Source organism: Poeciliopsis prolifica, unplaced genomic scaffold (assembly GCF_027474105.1).
Source record: "Poeciliopsis prolifica strain line A6 unplaced genomic scaffold, Auburn_PproV2 SCAFFOLD012, whole genome shotgun sequence".
In the NCBI taxonomy this organism is placed as follows: domain Eukaryota; kingdom Metazoa; phylum Chordata; class Actinopteri; order Cyprinodontiformes; family Poeciliidae; genus Poeciliopsis; species Poeciliopsis prolifica.
Window position 1 is genome coordinate 13,489,445 of NW_026562387.1, and position 20,345 is coordinate 13,509,789.

The 20,345-nt window shown below is 37.9% G+C and overlaps 1 protein-coding gene across 7 annotated transcripts in view; it reads right to left on the reverse strand.

Moving 5' to 3' along the window:
- Nucleotides 1-256: 256 nt before the first annotated feature.
- cacnb2a (calcium channel, voltage-dependent, beta 2a) overlaps nucleotides 257-20,345 on the reverse strand; it is a 60,294-nt gene continuing 40,205 nt past the window's right edge. For 5 of the 7 annotated variants that reach the window (XM_055037599.1, XM_055037603.1, XM_055037604.1 and 2 more), the window contains 12 exons: nucleotides 18,589-18,708; nucleotides 10,823-10,945; nucleotides 10,603-10,739; nucleotides 10,407-10,483; nucleotides 10,047-10,180; nucleotides 7,577-7,657; nucleotides 7,410-7,468; nucleotides 5,462-5,571; nucleotides 3,871-4,022; nucleotides 2,970-3,065; nucleotides 2,268-2,450; nucleotides 257-1,141 (listed from right to left, as the gene is read on the reverse strand). In XM_055037599.1, coding sequence (XP_054893574.1) covers nucleotides 383-1,141; nucleotides 2,268-2,450; nucleotides 2,970-3,065; nucleotides 3,871-4,022; nucleotides 5,462-5,571; nucleotides 7,410-7,468; nucleotides 7,577-7,657; nucleotides 10,047-10,180; nucleotides 10,407-10,483; nucleotides 10,603-10,739; nucleotides 10,823-10,945; nucleotides 18,589-18,708 — 2,031 coding nt within the window. In that variant the 3' untranslated portion in view covers nucleotides 257-382. Of the gene's footprint in view, nucleotides 1,142-2,267; nucleotides 2,451-2,969; nucleotides 3,066-3,870; nucleotides 4,023-5,461; nucleotides 5,572-7,409; nucleotides 7,469-7,576; nucleotides 7,658-9,814; nucleotides 9,835-10,046; nucleotides 10,181-10,406; nucleotides 10,484-10,602; nucleotides 10,740-10,822; nucleotides 10,946-18,588; nucleotides 18,709-20,345 lie in introns of all 7 variants that reach the window. The other 2 variants (XM_055037602.1, XM_055037606.1) reach the window with 1 other exon arrangement.

Consider the following 20,345-nt stretch of genomic DNA (forward strand, 5'->3'; position numbering starts at 1 on the left):
AAAAATTATAATGCTAATCACAGAAAGCACAGCTCAGAACAGAAACAAATCTGCTGTTGTGTCATGCTTTATCAAAACAGGTTTAAAATATGCATATTTAAAAATAGTCATGCATATCTACACATAAACAATGTCTATGCATAGATACACACACATTATATATATATATATATATATATATATATATATATATAATATACATTGATTGATTGATATATATATATATATATAGATTGATTGATATATATATCAATCAATCAAAATTCTGTAAAAGACGTGACAGCATTTACAAAGATGGGGAGAGAAATGGGATGCTTCAGGGTTTAGCAGCATTATGGGGGAGACAAAGAGTCCAGAAGGGCTTCAGCAGGACTTTGGTCTGTCATTGATGAATGTGTGAGTCTCTGGCCCACGCCTCACCTGCCTCACCTCTCTTTTTGGGAGCCACCTCCCCCTCACGGTCCCTCTCCCTGTCCCGGTCCCGCTCGTAGTGGTGGTGGTGGTGGTCCCGCGCTGGGCGGTGGTGGTGAGTGCGCTGCTTGTTTCGCTCGTTGTGGTCCTGCTCACGCTCTTTGGAGCGGTGATGTCCCTGGCCAGCCTCATCCGCCCCGCTGCGGTGATGGTGGTGGTGGTGGTGGTGGTTGTGGTCCCGGTGGGGCAGTGGCTCATAGCGCTGCTGCTGGGGGTGCCCCTCCCCTAATTCCTCGTCGTCATCGTCCTCCTCTTCCTCCTCGTCTTCCTCCTCCTCCTCGTCCTGATGGCGGAGTGGAGCCCGCGACTCGATACGTGCTGAGTCCTTGCTCTCGCGACTCTCTCTGCTCTCGGGGGTCTCTGAGTCCAAAGTCTCCTGTCGGGAGAGGCCCCTGGTTTTGCTGCTGTGGTGGTGATGGTGGTGATGGTGGTTGTGATGCTCAGTTCTGGTGGATGATGACCTGTGGTGGATGTGTGGGGCTCTCTTGCTGGACTCTGTCCTTAAAGGCCTCTCCTCCTCATTGCTGTCCCCATCAGCCTCTATGTCTGCCTGCTCCTGGCTCTGGTGGTGGTGATGATGGTGCTTGTGATGATGATGATGCTGGTTGTCTTCTTTGGACCCCTTTCTTTCCACCAATGCCTTTTCTCCTTTCTGCTCTGTACCGTTGCCCTGGAAGCAGTGGCACTTTATTAATGAAGACAAAACAATGAGAATATCCAGAAAACGTCACTGCAAACCTCACAGAAAATATCACTCAGCACATCCAGTTCAGCACAGAATCATTTAGCGTCATGCACAACTTCCCTGCATGGATCATCACACAACAGCACAGAACTTTGTCAAATCCAGGAAAGGTTTTAAGCTACTCTTTCCACCTCAGTCGCAAGACTTCGCCACACTTACCACACAAGCAAATATAAGCTCACTCCTCATCCTCATCGGCATTGTCCTCATTCTCAGTCTTACATTTTCCAGAGTGATGGCAGTAGGTAGAGAAAGAGTTCAGGTAAACACCTTACGATTTGCAGAGTTTTCTAACTACTTGTCTACATGCTGAGCAATAATAAAACAGGCAGTTGAGTGGGTCTGCAAAACTATTCAAACTCCTGAAATTTTTCCCCTTTTCTCTACTTTGTAACCATAAACTTCAGTGTTTTGTTAATTGTTCATGTCATAGATCAACACGGGGAGTATGGTTTTGAAATGGAAAGACTAAATGTTGCAGAACTTTGTCTTTGGTTTTTAGCTGTGCTGTTCTCCACAAATGAATGTTTTGTCCTTTTTTTTCTGTAAATATATTTGCATTTGCAAGGTATCTATGGCATACCTTTCAAAAATCTGAAAGGTATGCCATAGATTTCTGTTTGATCCTCTCTAATATGATACCCTAAAATATAGTCAACCAAATATCTTTGGCCTTTTCTTAAAGAAAGTCTATGGAAAAGGCTTACAGAGGCAGAGGCCCAGAGTTCCAATTTTTTGGGATGGCAAAGATTTTTTTTTTTTAAATTTAAAACAAATGTATGTTTTGTAAACATTGTGTTTTATGAAAAACCCCAAAGCCTATATTAGGAGAATTGCAATGTCAGTTTTTTTCCAGTATCATGCAGCCCTGCACCATATGGCGATATTAAGTATGTATTTCAAATAAAACTAAATGTTATAAAATCAAAATAGCTTATTTTGGAATGCAACCATCATTTTAACGACTGACCAGTACATCCAGTTTTAATATTGCATTATTCCCACTGCACATGTGCTATTGTCCTTGTGCCAAACTCCTCGGGATTTGTACCTGCATGGCAGAGGCTGGCGTCTGTGCGCTTGGGAGGGCCACTGTGGGCAGGTTTGTCAATACCGGGTCAGGGGGGCTGGAACTGGTGGGGTGAGTACTCCTCCAGTAAGCTTCGAGGTAATCAGCCATGTGCTCACACGCATCTTCCAGCTGGTTCTCATCGAGGATGATATCAAACATCTCCTGGGAGAAGTGAGACAGTCCCAGTGAAAGGAAATGAAACAGACACACGACTTGACCAGGTCAAGGAATATCAGGCTGTACTGTTGAGAAATTGACTATTGGCATGTCGTGAGAAGTCTGCAGATGACAACAGACATGTTCAATGGTAAAAAACTCATCCGACTCTTCATAAGCACAAGATGTCAGAGCTTATGTTGAACAAACATTCCTCCGAATAAAATACCCCAAACTTTAGCGATGAATTCTAAGGAAAACCTCGAACAGTAATTCCCTGAGAACACCCAGGGCTATTTGAATTAAATTAAGCCTGTTCTTTTGCAAGCTGGGGGTGCTCACCCCACTTTTAAAAATAACAGCAAAGCTGATTAATGAGTGGAAAAATTACTGGTGAGAAATATGAAGCTTTCAGCTAAAAAAACTGCTGAGAAAAAAAAAAAAACTTCAAATTTGAGCCAAAGAGCACCAAACTGACATTTATTTAAACCCCAGTCCCATTAATGAAGATCTGTCTGTACTCACAGAAGGACACTGCGCCAACTTGTCAGCGGCCACCATCTGGACATTCAGGTGTTTGGCCTGAGACTTGCCTCTGGACTTGATGAGCCGCTGCAGCACCTGAAAGCAAGTCGGGACAGAAAACTAAATTAAATCAAGACTTTGTGTGGGAAAAATGCTACAGTCCATTCGTCTAAACCTAAGAAAAGGAAATCATAATAAAATCCTTACAAACACACAGTTGCTTAAGGTTGCAGAACAAGACAATAGAGTCGAAGGAAATGGCAGCAGAGTTTTGGTTATTTTGAATAAAAATTAGTCAAGGCTAGATTCACTAGATTAGATACTCTTTTAAGTCAACTTTAAAGAGTATTAAAGTTGACTTAAGACTTTTGCATAATACTCGAAATCAAAGTAAGATTGTCTTAATTCTTTTGAGTCATCAGATGGATTGAACTGATTAAACATAATTTATTGATTTGACTACTCCCCCCTCACTGTTTAAAGGCAACTTGAGTTCTATAATACAAACCATGATTTTGTCTTTGTGGTAACTGGAAGTATAGCCATTAAAAGTCAATTCATTATGTCTCACTGTGAACATCACCCACAGACTTAAAACCTCATTCTTTATATCTTTAGTATCTAATTTCATTTTCTGCATAACTCGCATGCCTGTTTCGACTGATCGTTGAATCACGATCCTTTTTTTTTTTTTTCACACTTGGTGAAGGTCAGAGTGATGAATCAGTCCTCCCCTACATTTCTTTCTCACAAATTGGCAATCCCATCTGACATACTGAAATTAAGATTATTGCCAGGGAGCAGCAAAGTAACGAGAAAACAACACAAGCTGTGAGTTTATGACACATTTGAACTAGTAATGCCTACAGAAAAACTTGTTTTGGTGCTGATTGTGTCTCACCTTAGGGGAGGTGATCTTCACGTAGACAATGATTGGGGCTAAGGATGTCTTCCCAAGCTGAGACGGATGGTTGATGGTGTCGGCATCCAGAATCACCAGCTGCAACGTACGGGCCAGTTCGAAAATCCGTTCGATTTCACTTTGGACTTCAGCTGAAAGGAAGAGAGAGTTTAGAACTAGAACTTAGTTTTATACCAGCTGTGGGGTTGTATTTGCTTAAAGCTAGTGAAAGAAGTAAAATGTGTGACTTGGGTGTAAAATCATTGGGACCTGAGGGGTAGGGCTTCTGTTCATTTTAGGTTTCATACATTTTAATGCCAAAATTACACAATTTTTACATTCTCTTTGCTTTTTGAGTCATTTTTAAATTATAAATACAAAAGTTCACCATGGATTTTTGCCAGGTATTTCTTCAGGTGTCATTGATCTAATATCAAACCTGGAAAAACTACAAACTAGAAGGAGAGATGAATAAGACTAATGAATAGATGCATGGATGGTTAAATGGAAGGGCAGATGGATAGACAATGGTACAGGAACTATGGTTTTAAATTTATAACATTTCCAGGCAACTGTTTCCTTTTTACCACATAGACCAGAAATACTTCACTCAAATTTCAGGCTTTTTCCCTTGCTCAACCCAATCAGAAGAATATTTAAATGAGTTCAAACTTTTTCTGGATAGAAAGAAAACCTGACACATGGGACTTGAACAGTAGAGATTTGACAGCAAAACCACGTCTGTGAACATTCCAGAACGACAGGAGTAAAAGTTTAAAACTCCCAACAGTAACTAAGCCTGATATAAACAGACAGAATGAAAAACGTTCCAGCCATGTTGTAGGAACCACAACTCATTCAAAGTGTCACTTTCCCGACAAAAAACCAAAGCAGAAAAATTATTTCCATTCGTTTTCAATAAGATGTTTTCTGCAAGTAACTGCTCTAATCTTCCAGTGATCTTCTTTCAACCATCATATTTTATTCAATTATTTCATAAAGAGGGGGATATTTTTGTTAGTGAACTGACTCAATAGATCTCATGTGGGACTCATCAAATATAAAGAAACCACAATCATTTGTATCTGTTCTACGATGTTTAGCTAAAAAAACAATTAGAGGAGAAAAAACAACAAGAAACAGACTAAATCATCATCATCATACAGTGTGGTAACCCTCTTCAATGACGAGATCTTTAAGTACAAACGATATAACAGCATGTTTTGCTTTCATTAGTCACTTTGGCAGGAGCTCCCAGTGCTCCATAGCTACTGACTGATGATTCTGGTGATAAATAGTCAAGATTAGCCTTTGTCGCCTTTATTTTGCTCAGGAATCCCTTTCATTCTAATCACATCTAAACTCTCATCAACATAAGTCATATCAGAGCAGCTGTGGTGCTTGTTACACCCAATCTTTCATTCCCCAACAAAGGAAGGCCAGCAAAGGCCACAGAGAGCTTTTGGGAGCTATCGTTATCTTTGTCAAGAGTTTCTATAATTGTTTCCTTCCGTGTTTGCGTCAACTGTTCTTGAAAACATTATGAATCAGGGAACCCAGATGTTCTCAGGCTGATTTAGAGCAAACTTACCCAAGTTGGATCGTGTGTTGGAGCGCTCGATGATGGCGTGCTTGCTGGGATTGTTCAGAACCGAGCGCTTGGCAAGCGAGATATCTGCCGTGACACGGGTGATTGAAATTCTGAAAGAACAAGAGAAGGATGGAGTTTATTGAATCAATTTGACTTGTGTATATATATATATATATATATATATATATATATATATATATATATATATATATATATATATATATATATATATATGAATCAAACACACGTATACAGACATAGCTGTCTTCTCATTTAACTGCCTTTGAAATGCTGTGCTAAAACCTTAACAGACTTGCACAGAAATGAATGTCTGCAAAATCTCAGTCAGCTGAACCAATGTCATTAAAAAAAAGAAGAAAAACCTGCCTCATAACAATCACATGTCAAACACATTTATTCTTTTTGCTGCTTTGAGCAGCACCAACCAAATTCCATCATGTTCAGTTATATTGAAAGGAAAGCAGATACCTCTTTTAGTGATTTCTGAGAAACTATTTGGCTCACAGTAAAACAAACAAGACGGCTGAAAAGCAGAACAGATGATGAAGGAGCTAATCTTTGTTTTATTTGGAAAGAAAAAAAAGCTAAATTCCTTGAATAGTTTTTATTTCAGTTTACAATTTAGTGAATGGCCAGTAAAGTGAATACTTCCTGGACAGCAAGAGTATTAAGCCACAACATTTTTGGCAATATTACACAAATGTAAAACGTGTGTCATTTTATCTCCCATGTATAAGATTTTACATTTGTTTCACATTTTACTGAACAATAGATTTTAAAAATTAAGTTATATGTTTCTATAGAGTTCAGGTCACATTGTGTTAATTTCATATGTGAAACATGAAAAAATGTTTTACATGCCGAAGCTTTCAACACTTGTGCACACATGCTATTATCACAAATTCCACATGTGAAAACAGTTGGGAACTGTTCTACACGTGGATATATTATATATTTAAAATGTCATTATAGAAAATCAACTCCAAACATGAAACATGTGGAATTCATCCCACATTTTAAGTTTTTACATTTTACTACATTTCACTACACAACATGATTGTCACATGAAAAAAAAAACACATAGAAATGGACTTTACAGAGTACTACAAAATACAATATCCAGACATGAGCGGAATTGTATTTAACTTGTGGAAAGATTTCACATTACTAAAAAGCACAAATTTCACATGTGAAATCTGTAGGACAGTATTTTGCATGTTAATAAACAATATGATTTCCACATGTTTCAGTTGTCTGATAATCAGCAGTTGTGAGTTTGACACCTGCTTTCCCCACAATATGTCGAAGGGCCTTTTGGCAAGGCTGAACCCTTAGTTGCATACCTATTGCTGTATAAAAGCATGAGCATATACAAGAGATTTTGTATGAATACAACTTGTATTGTTAAAATACTGTTTTAAAAGTATTTATAGAGTTAGTCCAATTTTACATCTACTTTCCATTTGATTCCCACGGGCGTCACACGTTATCCCTGGTCATTTATATGTTATCCTGCAATGCAATGAGTATCACAGATAACCTCATTGCATTTAAGGAGAAGTGAGAAAATAACTGCAAACGAAGTAAAGACAGAGGGCAGAAAACACCCTGTTATCAGATTACAATCAAATGAGCAATGTTCTTTGCTGCTGCTGACAGCCTGAGTGGATCTCAAGTAACTTCATGGCTTCAGCATTGAATAAAAAAGAACCCTGCTCTGCTCCAGGGCTCATTATGGCCTATTAAGGACATGCAGAGGACCTATTTAAAGCAGCAGCACACATCTCCAGTCCAAGCAAACGTGTAACACACTCCCTTCTCTAACCTCAGGGGACAGATAAATACCAGCCTATTGACATGGAGAGAGAAAGAATTCAGGAAGGAAGTGGGATGAGAAGCTTGTGTTTTTTAACTTAAGCGTACTCACCTTCCCTCAAATCGATGTTTCAGGAAGTCAAACAGTGCTTTTTGCATCATGTCCGTCACCTGTTGACAGGAGATTGGCGAGAGACAGTGACCAAATGTTACAGTTTTCTCATATGTCTAATATTTGACAAATATGTCAAAGTTTTAAAATGCAAAAATTGGCTGCACCTCGTAGCCCTTCAGAGACGGTCCAACCAGAACTACGGGCCGCATGGAAGGCACAACGTCGTATGGAGGAATGTGTTCCGTCTTAAAAAACGGAGAAAGGAGAAACTCAGTTTTTAATAAAAAGATAGAGACAAACACTTGAACTTGTAAGAAATATATATATTAAAAATGCTAGAAGTTTACAGAACCATGACACAGTTTTTCCCATTGAGCCTATTGCAACACAAGCAGGCTTTGATGTCTAACACAATTAGCCAGTTAACTCAAGTTTTAACAATGTTAGTGGTTTTTGGGGTATATAAAAAGAGACCACTATAAGCAAAAATTTAATAAATTCAAAGCAACTTCAGACAGATCATATCGCATGTGTCATGGTCCATGTCACTACAAACAGAAAAAAAAGGAGAAGGTCATTGTACAGTTAGTCGGAGACAGAAGATTAACAGAGGACACAGCTAGAAAAACAAGCTCACTGTTTGGTCAAGCTGGGATCTCAGTCTGAGGAGTTTAAGATCAGCATTCAGATCTGCTGTTGACTGATATCACTGTAGATATCCACTATATTTAGTAAAGTCTTTCAGTCCATTATCTGGTTGTGGTACATAATTTACTTAGTTTGTAAATGTCAGATCAAGTAATCTGTTGGAATTCGCTCTTTGAATGGAAATCAGCGAAAGTTGGAGACTTAAACTCCATTAAAATATGAACTGAAATGTTTTTTGCCAAGCTGTGCCGTGACCAACATTTTCCACTGTAAGCATCCACTATGAAAGTGCAAGTCTTGTCCAAAAAACAAAGTGTAAATCCACATTGGCAGGTCAAATTTTGACCACTTACAGAATCACATATATCTAATGAGCCACACTTTGGACATTGTTTCTAGATAAGCTATATGAAATAACATCTGAAATTTAAAAAATAAAATAAATTCCTGTACAAACCTTGACGATCCCCAGTATCCAATCTGATACCATAAATGAATCCTTATAAGCTTTTAAAGCCAAAGGGACACTGCTGATCTACTTTTCAGTTTATGTATTGCTTAAGGACAGTTTGAGTTTTTAATTTGAAATTGGATGTTTCATTTTGAAGAGCACCACATAAACACGAAAGTCCTCTATTCCCTGAAGAAGAAACTACGTGACTCAACATGAACTCTGGGGGCAGCCAGCTGAGAAACAGGAACCTAATCTAAAGGATTTTTCATTCATCAGCAACTCATGTTCTCCGTCACCCTGATGCTGATGTTCCTGTCTCAGCCTTATATGTTGTTGTAAGAAGTGTTTCAGTGGATTTATTGTGACTTTTTTCTTGCAGTCCATCACCCTCTCTTACTCATCAACCCACTTTTGAATGTTTTCTCACGTCACTGCGCTGTGGGAACTGATGAACACTGCCATTGGCTAGAGCAGGGCTATTATTGAACAATGTGGTTCTGCTCAAATACTGCTGGTAGACAAAGTTAATCCTTGCAGTACAATGTAATCATGTGAAACATGGCTTTTCGAGAATGCCATACGGTCTGAATCTATTCTTATTGATGTCTTTGACAGACTACAGAACAAGGTCGACATTTTAAGAAAGGTGCAATGTCAGAGTTTTGGTAAAAATAAATAAATACCTGAATACCTGTGTAAGAAAATGTGTTTTTTTCCAAAATATTTTATGTAAGTTTTCTTATCCTCCTCCTGAACTATGACTCCTAATAACCTGTCTTAGTAATACTCCAAGGCGGTCCAGACTTATCCAAAGTGCTTATAAAGCACATAATTGACAGATGTTAGCTTTTTTTAATTTATGATTGGACAAACCAAGTCAAGATTTTCTAAATCCTTAGCCCCATGTGTCTTGAGAAACATCTTTCTCAAGACACATGTTTTGAGAAAATGTGTCTCTTTGACTCTGTTCCCTGCTGTGAATGAAATTCTTTACATTGTAAAGTGAGATTAAATGAGCTACATTTGTTTAAGTATTAGTCCTGCAAATAATGATATAAACTAAAAACATTATGGTGCCTACATTGTCTCTCAGTGGAAAAACTGCTCACACTGAGATCCCAGTAAGTCAGGATTACAATATCACATACAAACGACAACACACAGGTTCGTGGGAACAATGAGAAGGGCAGAAAATTAGTGAAGAGGTGAAATCTCTTGCTTAGGAAAGGCAGAATTTAAAAAGATCAGAAGATTCCTCCTCAGACCCTGCAGTCATGTTGGTCTGAACACCAAAACTTACCGACTTCTGCTTCTGCTTAGCTGTGATTAGCCAGAAGAAAGGGAAAGAGAGAGAGGTTAAGATCAGGCAGGCATGCTAACAGTGGAGTGCACATTGTGGGACGACAGGGACACTGGTGCTTGACAAACAAGCGAAGACACTGTGTGAAGCCGAGGGGCCACGGGCGTTTTTAGACGGAGCCGTGCCGGCGGGCAGAGAAGAAGAAGAGGCAGTGCGGAGCTCTAGAGTTTACCTTCTTAAAGAAGGGCATTCGTTTCTCTTTTGCTAGGGGTGATATTACAGTGTTTGGACTGGCTTTAGGGGAGCGCAGGTTGACTGGGAGCTCATTGTCTTCTGGGTCTAAACCTGTGGCGTCTATGTCAACAGCTACCGACACAGACAGACAAGAGCAACATCACACAGAGGTAATCACAGCTTATGGGTCACACTGTATATAGCGCAGAATGGAGTTTCTACAGAGAGAGTAAATGAAATATAAAAAAATACATATATACATACATACTGTTGTTCCCTTTGCCTTGAGTTAGATTTCAGTTATTAGAGGTTGGTCAAAAATTTACAAAAAATAAAACGTTTCTACAAAGCTACTTACCAGATGAAGGAGGAGTAGATTTCCTTGAGTTAGGAACCACTTCACCTAAACTTGACGATGAATTTGCTCCCACTTTGCTGAAACCGCAAATTTTTGTCATTTAAGTCAGAAAAAATGAGAGCAGAAATAGTTTTTGCTAATTTTAACGGATTTCACAGCCAAACAAAATTGACAGAGATGAGCAGGTTGGTGATACCTGGAGTGGAACTTGCCCTGTTTGGCTCTCTGCTCCTGGAGGATGCGAGTGTTTTCCAGCTTCACAGGACTGGGAATGAAGCCAATTTCACAGCCTTCTTTCACTAGACGTCCTATCCACCAGTCGTTGTTGAATTTCTGTCAGAACAAAACACTTAAAGGTATGAGGGGCATCTCTAATATCAGCGTCTTAAATATGAACCTTAACAGCAACTTCTCACCTCTTTGACATGGAGAAAGTCCTTGGCATCAAAGGAAATAGCCATGCCGGGCACAGGCACGTCGTCGTCATGACTTGGGCTGTAGCTGACATTTGTGCGGACAGCAAATGCAACTGGTTTGGTCTACCAGAATGAACAAAACGGAAAAACAGACAGAAATGTCAGATCAAACAAAGTCCTGATTTGACAAAGAAACATTTCTGGTACAAACTTGAGTTAAAATCATCATCATCGTCATCACAAATGTCATAAGAATTTTGAGCTTTAATGACACAATTGAACTGCTTCTTTTCCAAGGTGGAGATATATTACAACATAAAATAACCAAGAATCAAGTGAAAAAGCTTACATTTTTAAAAGTATTATCCAATCCACACAAGATCAATTTTATAAATACAAACTCAAATTTATGCATTCTCAGAAATATTTGGTTAAATATCTCTTGGGAAGTTGTAGCTGTAGCTGCTAATCCAGTTTTTGTAGCTATCAACAAAGAACTTACAGATTTCTTAAATGGTTCAAAGCATCACAGTAATGAAAATAGACAAAGACAATTTTAATACAATAACAATAATAATAAAAAACTACCAAATCAACCTATGTAAAAAAGTAACCTAATCCCTTTGAATTATGAGTTAACTATGATTAACTACACCTTTTGTACAATTTTACCCATTTCATCCCAGTTTAATTACTAGTGAGCTGAAATTCTAATTTTAACAGAAGTAAAAATGAGTTTGGATAAGAGATCTGTGCAAGTTTTTATTCATCGACTTTTCTCACCAAAACTGGTTTGACTGCAGTGCCGTCTCTGCGACAGGTTTACTATTTCTATTGTAATTCACATGCAGCCTGTCAGTGGTCAATGTTTCCACACCTTTTTGTAAAGCAGCACTCTTGTCTTACACTTATAAAAAGCACAAACACCTCTTGTGCAAATGGTTCATAAATCAATTTAACAATCTTTACGACAGCAGGATCAATAATGACCTTCCTGTCTGATAACTGCTGCCCTTCCTCTTTTAGACACATAATCATTACGATGGAGCAAGATCTAATGAAATATTTCTGGAAGACCGCGAGGTGTGATTGGAGCACCTTTTCACCGCTGATGTTTAAGAGTGAGAATTTCTGCTTAAACGCAAGAACACACGTCTTCTCTTTCTGCACTATTATTAAGATTTGGTATTATTTTGGTAATGCTAACGTATTAAATTGAGGCACACATTCCTTCAAGAGTTACATAAAATGCTTTTGGACATAATCTTGGAGCCAGTCTGCCCAGTTGCAGCCTTTGACAAAGCAAAAAGCTGGATAAAAGTCAACTGAAAAAAACAAAAACAAAAAACAAACAGAATGCACGAGGATGCAGCTTAAAATAATCCCCCAGCTGCACCCTTACATGTTAAATATTTACCTGCAGATAAAAAGAGAGAGCTGTGATGTGGAATTTCCAACTGGGTACCAAAATGAGCCCACCGGATCAGAGCTTTGAGGCTATAATTCAGCTGGACTTTACACAGATTTTGAGAAATGCTTTCAAAGTGCACTAAAATCTCCCCTGCTGGACAGCAATCTGATTTTCTCTAGGCAACCAAAAAACAAAACAGAAAAACAGAGATAAAATTCACCACAGTGTTAGCCCTATAGCAAAACTCCATGAGAAACATAGAAGGACAGATTAGAATATCTCACCCTGTAGTGAGAGTCAAAAATATGTTGTGCTGTCCTTTTAAAGCTGCACTGATTGCTTCTCTGATTAGATGAACCCGAGATCCAAACAACAGACCAAAATGTCTAAGCAAGAACATATTGCACTTGTAAAAGATCAATCCTGACCATCTATGCCTATAGATTATTCTCCAGGTTAGACTTAGGCAAAATAATTAGAACAATCCATGAGAGCCTGTAGGTTTTCTTAACATATTTGGATACCTAACTTGTCTGATGAATTTTTTTTCTACTTATCAATATAAAAAAAGATTTTTAGACATCGGAGCTGACGATTTAATGTGATGTGATTTTTTTATGACAGTGTACATTCAAAGAGAAAAGCTAATACATTTAAATAAAACGACAAACTAAAATGAAAATGACTAAAATGGATGTTATTATTTGACAGACACCACTTTGAAGAGAAATTTTATAAAAGATGCTTGTATCTTCGTCTTTGGAGTCTGGCTTTCTTCTCAATTCAAATTCAATATCAAGGCACTTTAGAAATCCCAATTTCTTTTGGTCTATTAACTGTGACCTATGAATCATTCAGAAGTGTAACGGTTCCAAAATTCTTTGGATGATCCAGAGTTAAAGATAAAACTATGAAGATATTTAATGTATGAATTTCTGTTCACTTGCAATTATATGAAAATAAGGAGATAATTTCATTTCAAAGTTCTTTGTTCAATTAGGCAAACAAATACTTCATTAATGTAAATACTTTTTCACCCCCTGTCCACACTGATAGTCAGACTGTAATGGTTCCTGCACCTTCCAGTCTGTTTGTGTCATGTGACCTCCTTTGCACACTGATGGGAAAATTATGCACAGAGCAACTAAAACATTTGCAAAGAACAATGCTAAGTTTATAAAGCAAGAGAACAAGAGTTTATGCGGAAAAGCTTTCTGTTGGCTTTTTCCTGCCCATGGTTGACTGTAGCTGCATTAAAAGAGCCAAATTACCAATGAGTCATATCAAAACAGATTAAACACAGTGACCCTGACCTAACATTTCAGCAAACTGCTTCACATAGAAGTGGCATGAGGAGAAGCATATTGAAGTGGATCTGAGTCAGTAACATGTAGATAAATTAGTGTTTTTACAGAATCTGTAACTTTCTTAAATGGGTTGGAGTAGCATATTAAAGCAGTCCTTCTCAGACTCTGGAAGCAAAAAAAAAATGTTTTAGCTTGGAGAGACAACAACATCTGGAATGCCATTGGTGATGTTTCACAAGAACAGTACTAGTGCACACCCCATTTAATACTGCTGAAATTTGGTGTCATTTTTGTTGCACTTTAAAGCTATTGAGTAATAAAAAAAAGCTTGTTGGGACAATACAAAATCTACTGTAGGTGGGAAGACTCGTTTAATTAATATAAATTCTGAAGGTCCTGCTGCATTTGCAGGAAACTGCGAGTAATGCTTATTGACTCTCAGCACGGTAGAATAATTGTCAGGCTCATTGAAAAACAACCAGCTTAAAATGATAATGATGGGTAATTAATAACCGCCTATGGAATGACTCTCTTCATGCAGATAAAAATGTAAATATTCAGTGGAGTGATATTTTTAGTCTAATGTATGCAAATGTTCCTCCTTTCAAATATCCTGTTGAAAATGTGAAATGCTGGAGGTCTTGAAGGACAGAGAGTCCTTGGCGTTGTGTACACTGAATGAAGTTGTGAAGTCCATTGAAAATGTGTGCCATTTCAATCATTTCACAGACAGCTGCATCTTTCCTTTCTCCCGTCCTTATGCTCAGCCTGACTTGGCTTTATAAGGACATATTAGACCTGGAGGCAATCATGCACACATGCTCAGGAACATCACTGATGACTGAAAGATTCAAACAAAACATCTACTGCAGACTTCTGAACGAAGGCTCTTCATCTGCATATCAGAACCACACTGCTTCTCACAAAACACAAACCTTCATTATGGTACAAGGTGCAATGACTGAGGCAAAAAAAACACAATAATGAGGACGGAAAACAAGGAAAACACCTCGATAGGAACAAAGGAAAGAAGACATGAGAATGAGACACAGCATAGCCAATTAAACTTTAACTAGAAACTGTAAGTTGAAAACAACCCACAATGCTTGATCTAATATCACCTCATGTATTTTTCACCAACTGAGTGAAAACTTGCCTTCGCTGTGGCTGACTTACCATTTTACATGCCACAGCTTTCCGAAACAAGCACACACGCACACTGCGCCACACACTATAAATCAGCAACCCAACATTGTTTCACCTTGAATGTTGTGGGTCGATTTGAAATGATTTCTCCACAGCTCTGTGCACCGGCCTCAGGATGTACTCCCAGTCTATAGCATCCATTATTATATGGCACCATAATAACTTTTATTATTCCATAATGGGAAGATTGTTCTATAATTCTCCAAGGTTGCTTGAGTATATCGACCGGGCCCTTCCAGCTGCCAGGTATTTACTCTTCTGATTTTCCTTCACAGCTGGAGAGCGACGGTTTTATTTCAAACATTTAATAATTTCTCTGTGTGTTCACATGTTTAAAACACTGATTTTCAATAGCATTAGAACCAAAATGTACCAACTAATGTCTGAATTACAGAGTTAAAACTGCAGTGTTTCTAAGTATTAAAGCTGCAGTATGGAACTTTTATGAACAATGTTTTTTAAAACAGTGCCAATTAATCATCTCTGTTCAGGAAATATCATAAACTGCCAGAACTGATCAGAAACAAAAATAAAATTATTAGTGATTGTCATAAATTGATTTGGAGGCATCATGAAATATCAAAAAGCATCAGAAAAGATTCTGAAGTATTAAGAAATTCAGTTTACTTTGCCTTTGATCCGTGCTATGGTCAGAAAGTCCTGATTTGAGTTGGGGGGCCGAAAATGTTTTCAGTTTTATGTTAGTTTTATAAATAAGGTTATGAGGTTAAATGCAGTCCAAGTTTAGCTACAGACACTCAGGTATATATAAAAAAAGGAATAAAAGTATACTCAGTGTTGAAAAATGCCCTCTTTTGTACCATTTAGGGTCAATCCTAACTCTAATCCTAAAAAAAACCTTCTGAATCTGCAAACAGAGAACCTGTTCAAACTTAAGAGATAAGCCCCATAGAGTCTTTTCTGTGTTATTTTTCTAACTCATGCTTTTAAGTGTTCTCTGCTGTGCTGCAAGGTTACACACCTACTGTAGGAGAATTTGGTTATAATAAGGTGACAGTTGGAGGAATAACAAAGTGTTTACTTAATGGTTGAATTTGCAGCAAGAATTTAGCATAATACACTGGTATCTGTTTTTAATTATGCTAATAAAACATAATTGATAGAGACTTTAAAGTAACATACAAATGAGGATGTAGCGATGCAGTGATTTACTGATTTATCATAAATCCTTCTATTATAATCCATGTGAAATACGAACGTTTAGTCAGTAATAATTGCAACAAGTTTTTTTTATGCAATCAAGGATTTTTTTCATGCTTATATTTTAAAATTATTTGTATTTTTATCAGCAAATCAATCATCTTACAACATATTTTTCTTCATTTCTTTTTCATTGCATTAGTTAATTTAAAAGTAGTGCATGTACTGATTATAATGTAAAACCATTATGAGGAGCCCATTTTGGTTTGACGATGGATATACGCTGTTGTGTTCATGCATGTCAGGAATAATATATAGTCATTGGCAGTATCCAATCTTTCCTAAATGCTTATGTATTTGTAGTTGAAGGGAAGCGAGTGTGACTTTCTGCACATAAAAGCTCACAGTCAGAGAGTCTGCACTTCCTCTGACCTCAGCCTGCTCTGTCTCTCTCTGCTGGCCAGACCACCAGAAGCTATTTTTTACCACTCATCTGTCATGTAAAATGCCAGCGGGGGTAATCTATGCCAGGTTATCTATAAAGTCAACTTATCATTTTAATTAGTGTGCTAGAGAGGGCGACTCTGGAAAATAACGACACAGATCTGCAGGAATGATCCGTCTCTGCCAGCTAGGAGCTACTCTGAGACGAAGCGCAGGAGGAAAATGTCTGCCTGAATGAATGGATAGCCAAAAGCTTAACTAGCTGTTACAGACACTAAACACCCGATGAAAGACAACACAAACATTTCTCAGACAGTTGCTTGAATTAATCTGAAAAATGTAACACCACCATGCAGTGGACTGGAAGAGCGAGTAAAACGAACAGCAAAATTAATTTGCAGATCAAAGACTTTCATCTTAACAGAGCATTTCAGTGATTCTGTGGAAGTGGGCTCTGATTGGAATTCCTGTTGCGCAAAGGCGAGTCCACTCTGTCATGTGTGTGTTTGTTTATGTGCTGCTAATTGCGGCCAAGAGCAGATCAGGCAAGGCTTATAGCTCTGACAAACGGTGACGCTGAGACCTCTGAAGGCCCCTAACCTCTCACATCAGTGATCACCGAAAAGGACGACTTAATATGACCAGCTGAACCCTACTCCAACGTTCTGCTTCTTTAGAAATCCATTTAAAAACGCTTTTACATAGAGAGGTGCCATAATGAAAGGTTTACTTTAAGTCCAGTAAGATCCATTTGACACAAATTGCGATGCATAATTCACCTCGCTAAAATCTAAATGGGGCAAAATGAGTAACATGGAGGACTTTTGGAGGAATCCAGAAAGGAAGTGGACTCAGCTTTATAACAACAAACAGATCCATGCAAAGTTTATAACAGTTTGAGTGATGCCTGCCATCACTTAATCAAACAAAATAAACCAATTTTATCTGCAAACACACAGTAATACACCTATACTTGGAGAGACACTTCTTGCAAGGGCTTGCTTTTATTAATTACCATCAATTAATAAATTGATGGTGGGCAGTTTCATTTTGTGATAAAACCGTCCACCATAACCTCTTTAAATTCAAGGATTATGTTTAAAAATATGCAAATAAAAAAAGATCTGCTTTTCAACAGGCTTCTAGAATTACTTAAATCCACCCAAAAGCTTACAAAAACTGCTTCAGATTATATGCTGTCATTATGTGTTAAAAAGAGGTGAAGCCAAGATGAAAAAACTGTGAAAACTAAGCACACCCCACGACAGTTTGTAGAACCACTTTAGGCAGAAAACACATGGGAGGGCTAATTTTATATATGGTAATTTTTTCCCCAAAGAAACTAAAAATGTAGGCAAACACAGAAAGAAATGGTACAACCACAGAGAAAGTGCCAAAAATAACAAAAACAACAGCAAGTATGAAATGCTGCAAACTCGCCCCACAGATTGGAGGTGCTCCACACCACTAGGGGGAGTCGACCTCCAAATCATATGGTACCAGATCTTCAGTAAAGAAGGAATGTCAATATTTCAAGTGATGTCCAGAAACATGCCTTATTTCACACTATCATAGAACATCAGCATATTTACGTCAGAAATGTTACATATTCCAGACTCCGGACTTGGATTTAGCAAAGTCCCACATAACAGACATATGTGGGACTTTGCTAAATCCAATTTAAAACCTATAGATCAGACTTAGGACTTTTTATGACCATACACATGTGTAAAATTTAAGATGCAAATTGGAAACTACCCTAAATGTTTTCCATTCATGAATAATCTTCTTTGAGATGGAATGATGGAATTCAATTTGTTTGGCGATGACTTTATAACTCTACCCAGTTTGATAGCCAGTTGCCTCTTCGTGGCCATTGCTGCAGTCTTTTCTGATTTTATAGAGTTGGTTACATTAACTGATGATCATTTCATAAAATGCATTTAATTCAAAATATCTGGCAGCTACTTTTTCCTCTCAAATCCAACAGAACCAGTAAGTACATACACATTTCTTACGTATATTTGTTACATGAAGCTTTTGCACTATTTTAATGTAGTAAGCAAGAAACAAATTCCACAAAACAGGGCGGAAACTTTTTTTTTTTCTTGTAAAGCGGAGCTCACACTTGAAGAAAAAAAATTTCAGAATGCTTTTTAAATCATTCAGATTGACTCTTTTAGTGCAATTTAACATTGCCAAAGTGAGTTTCCAATTCCTGGCGTAAAGTATCCAACCTTGGCTTTGTCAAGCTGTGCCTGAGCCTGTCGCTCTGCCTCTCTGCGCGCTGCCTCCTTATCCTCCTCAAGGGAAACATCGGAGTCTGATGGACGGCTGGTGTAAGAGTCGGCCGAACCCTGTGGAGACACAAACAGCAGCACCTCAGCAACAACTAAAACTGAACAAAGATGAACTCACATCTTGAGAACAATAGAAGTACTTTTGAAAACCTTGGAGGCTTCCGCAGTTACATGAAGAACATACCCATTTCATTTACTGAAAAAAATAAACTTTTTATTAATAAAGCAATTTATTGAATGCATCTGTATTTAATTAATCCACTGCAGAAAAAAATCTGATTAAAAGTTGTCATCGACATACACATCTGCTTGCCGGCGAGTATCTGCCTAAGATATCTGCTATAATAGCAATATTAATTTCTAATACCAGCCTAAATTTTCACATCTGTGTATTCTTAACTGTAAGTATGAACAAATTGGTATTTTTTGGTAAAGTGCAGCGCTTTTACACCTTCAATAGCCAATAGAAACCCCTTGAAATAAAATACACTAATGTATAATTGTAAAATAGTGGCAGTATTTTTTAACTCTAAAAAAAAGTAACAAAAAAGCAACAACAGCTGATGATCAACATTTTACTATTAAAAATCTTAACTTGACTTTCTGAAAGATAGAATTGAGATAATTGAAAAATTTAACACTCTTAGACTTGAATCCAAAAGACAATCCATAAAGTGAGCACAACAGAGGATTATCTGATAGGATTCATGACTCAAAGATCCATCTTACTGTATGCTCTGACACTGTAAAATGTTATGGTACACGATTCACTGTCTTATTGACAAAAAAAGGGTTTTTCAACAAATTAATAACCTTCCTGCATTGGTAATTTATTTCTTAAAGGAAGAACTTTTCCCAAGGAATTACATTTATTCTCTGGGAACACTATGTTTCTAAACCTTCTTGTGTCAGGTTATTCTTCTGCACTGGATTATTAATTTTTTTCAAGGTTTGCGAAAACACTTAAATATGAATGGAAATGTCCTAATAATGTGCCAAAGATCTTCCATTTGTGAATGAGGAACACCCCTTCATTTTTCTAAGACAGTCATCAAGCGCTGCGAATAAAAGCAGCTCGTCTTTCATCCAGTGGAGTCGGTGCACCTTTTATCCTTACCTGCACGCTCCTGTGGCAGCCACTCACACAAGGTCTTTCATTCATCTCACTGCACCATTACACTCTGCTGTCTGAGTTAAAAATAGCCTCCCTTCAATCTGTGCATGATTAGAATCACCAACCAAGATCATACCACTTCATCCTCTTCACTCGCACTATCTGACTTATGTAAAGGAGACGACCCAGGAGGTGCTGTTGTTCTAGACGGAACAAGGTGGGTCATATTTACACCCTCCATCTTATGCAAAACCCTGCTGCTCATCAATCATCTGAATGTCTTTAATGTTTCTCACTTTGCTGCAGAGGAGAAGAATAAATAAAAACAAACAAATTCAGTCTTACTGATCAGATTTGATTAGAAAAGCAATTAATGGTAGTTTAACACCTGCTCAAGGTTATGATGCCACACTCAAGTGAAATGAAATTTACTGCTTATGAGGTACATTTGGTTGTGAAAGATTCAGGTGAGCACACCTGGCCTCCCTCAGTGTCACCTTTAAATAAGAGATGTGATCATGGGTAACCGTCCCAGTGGGTCGCATGGAAGTGATCTGGAGGTATGCCCAGAATCTGACAG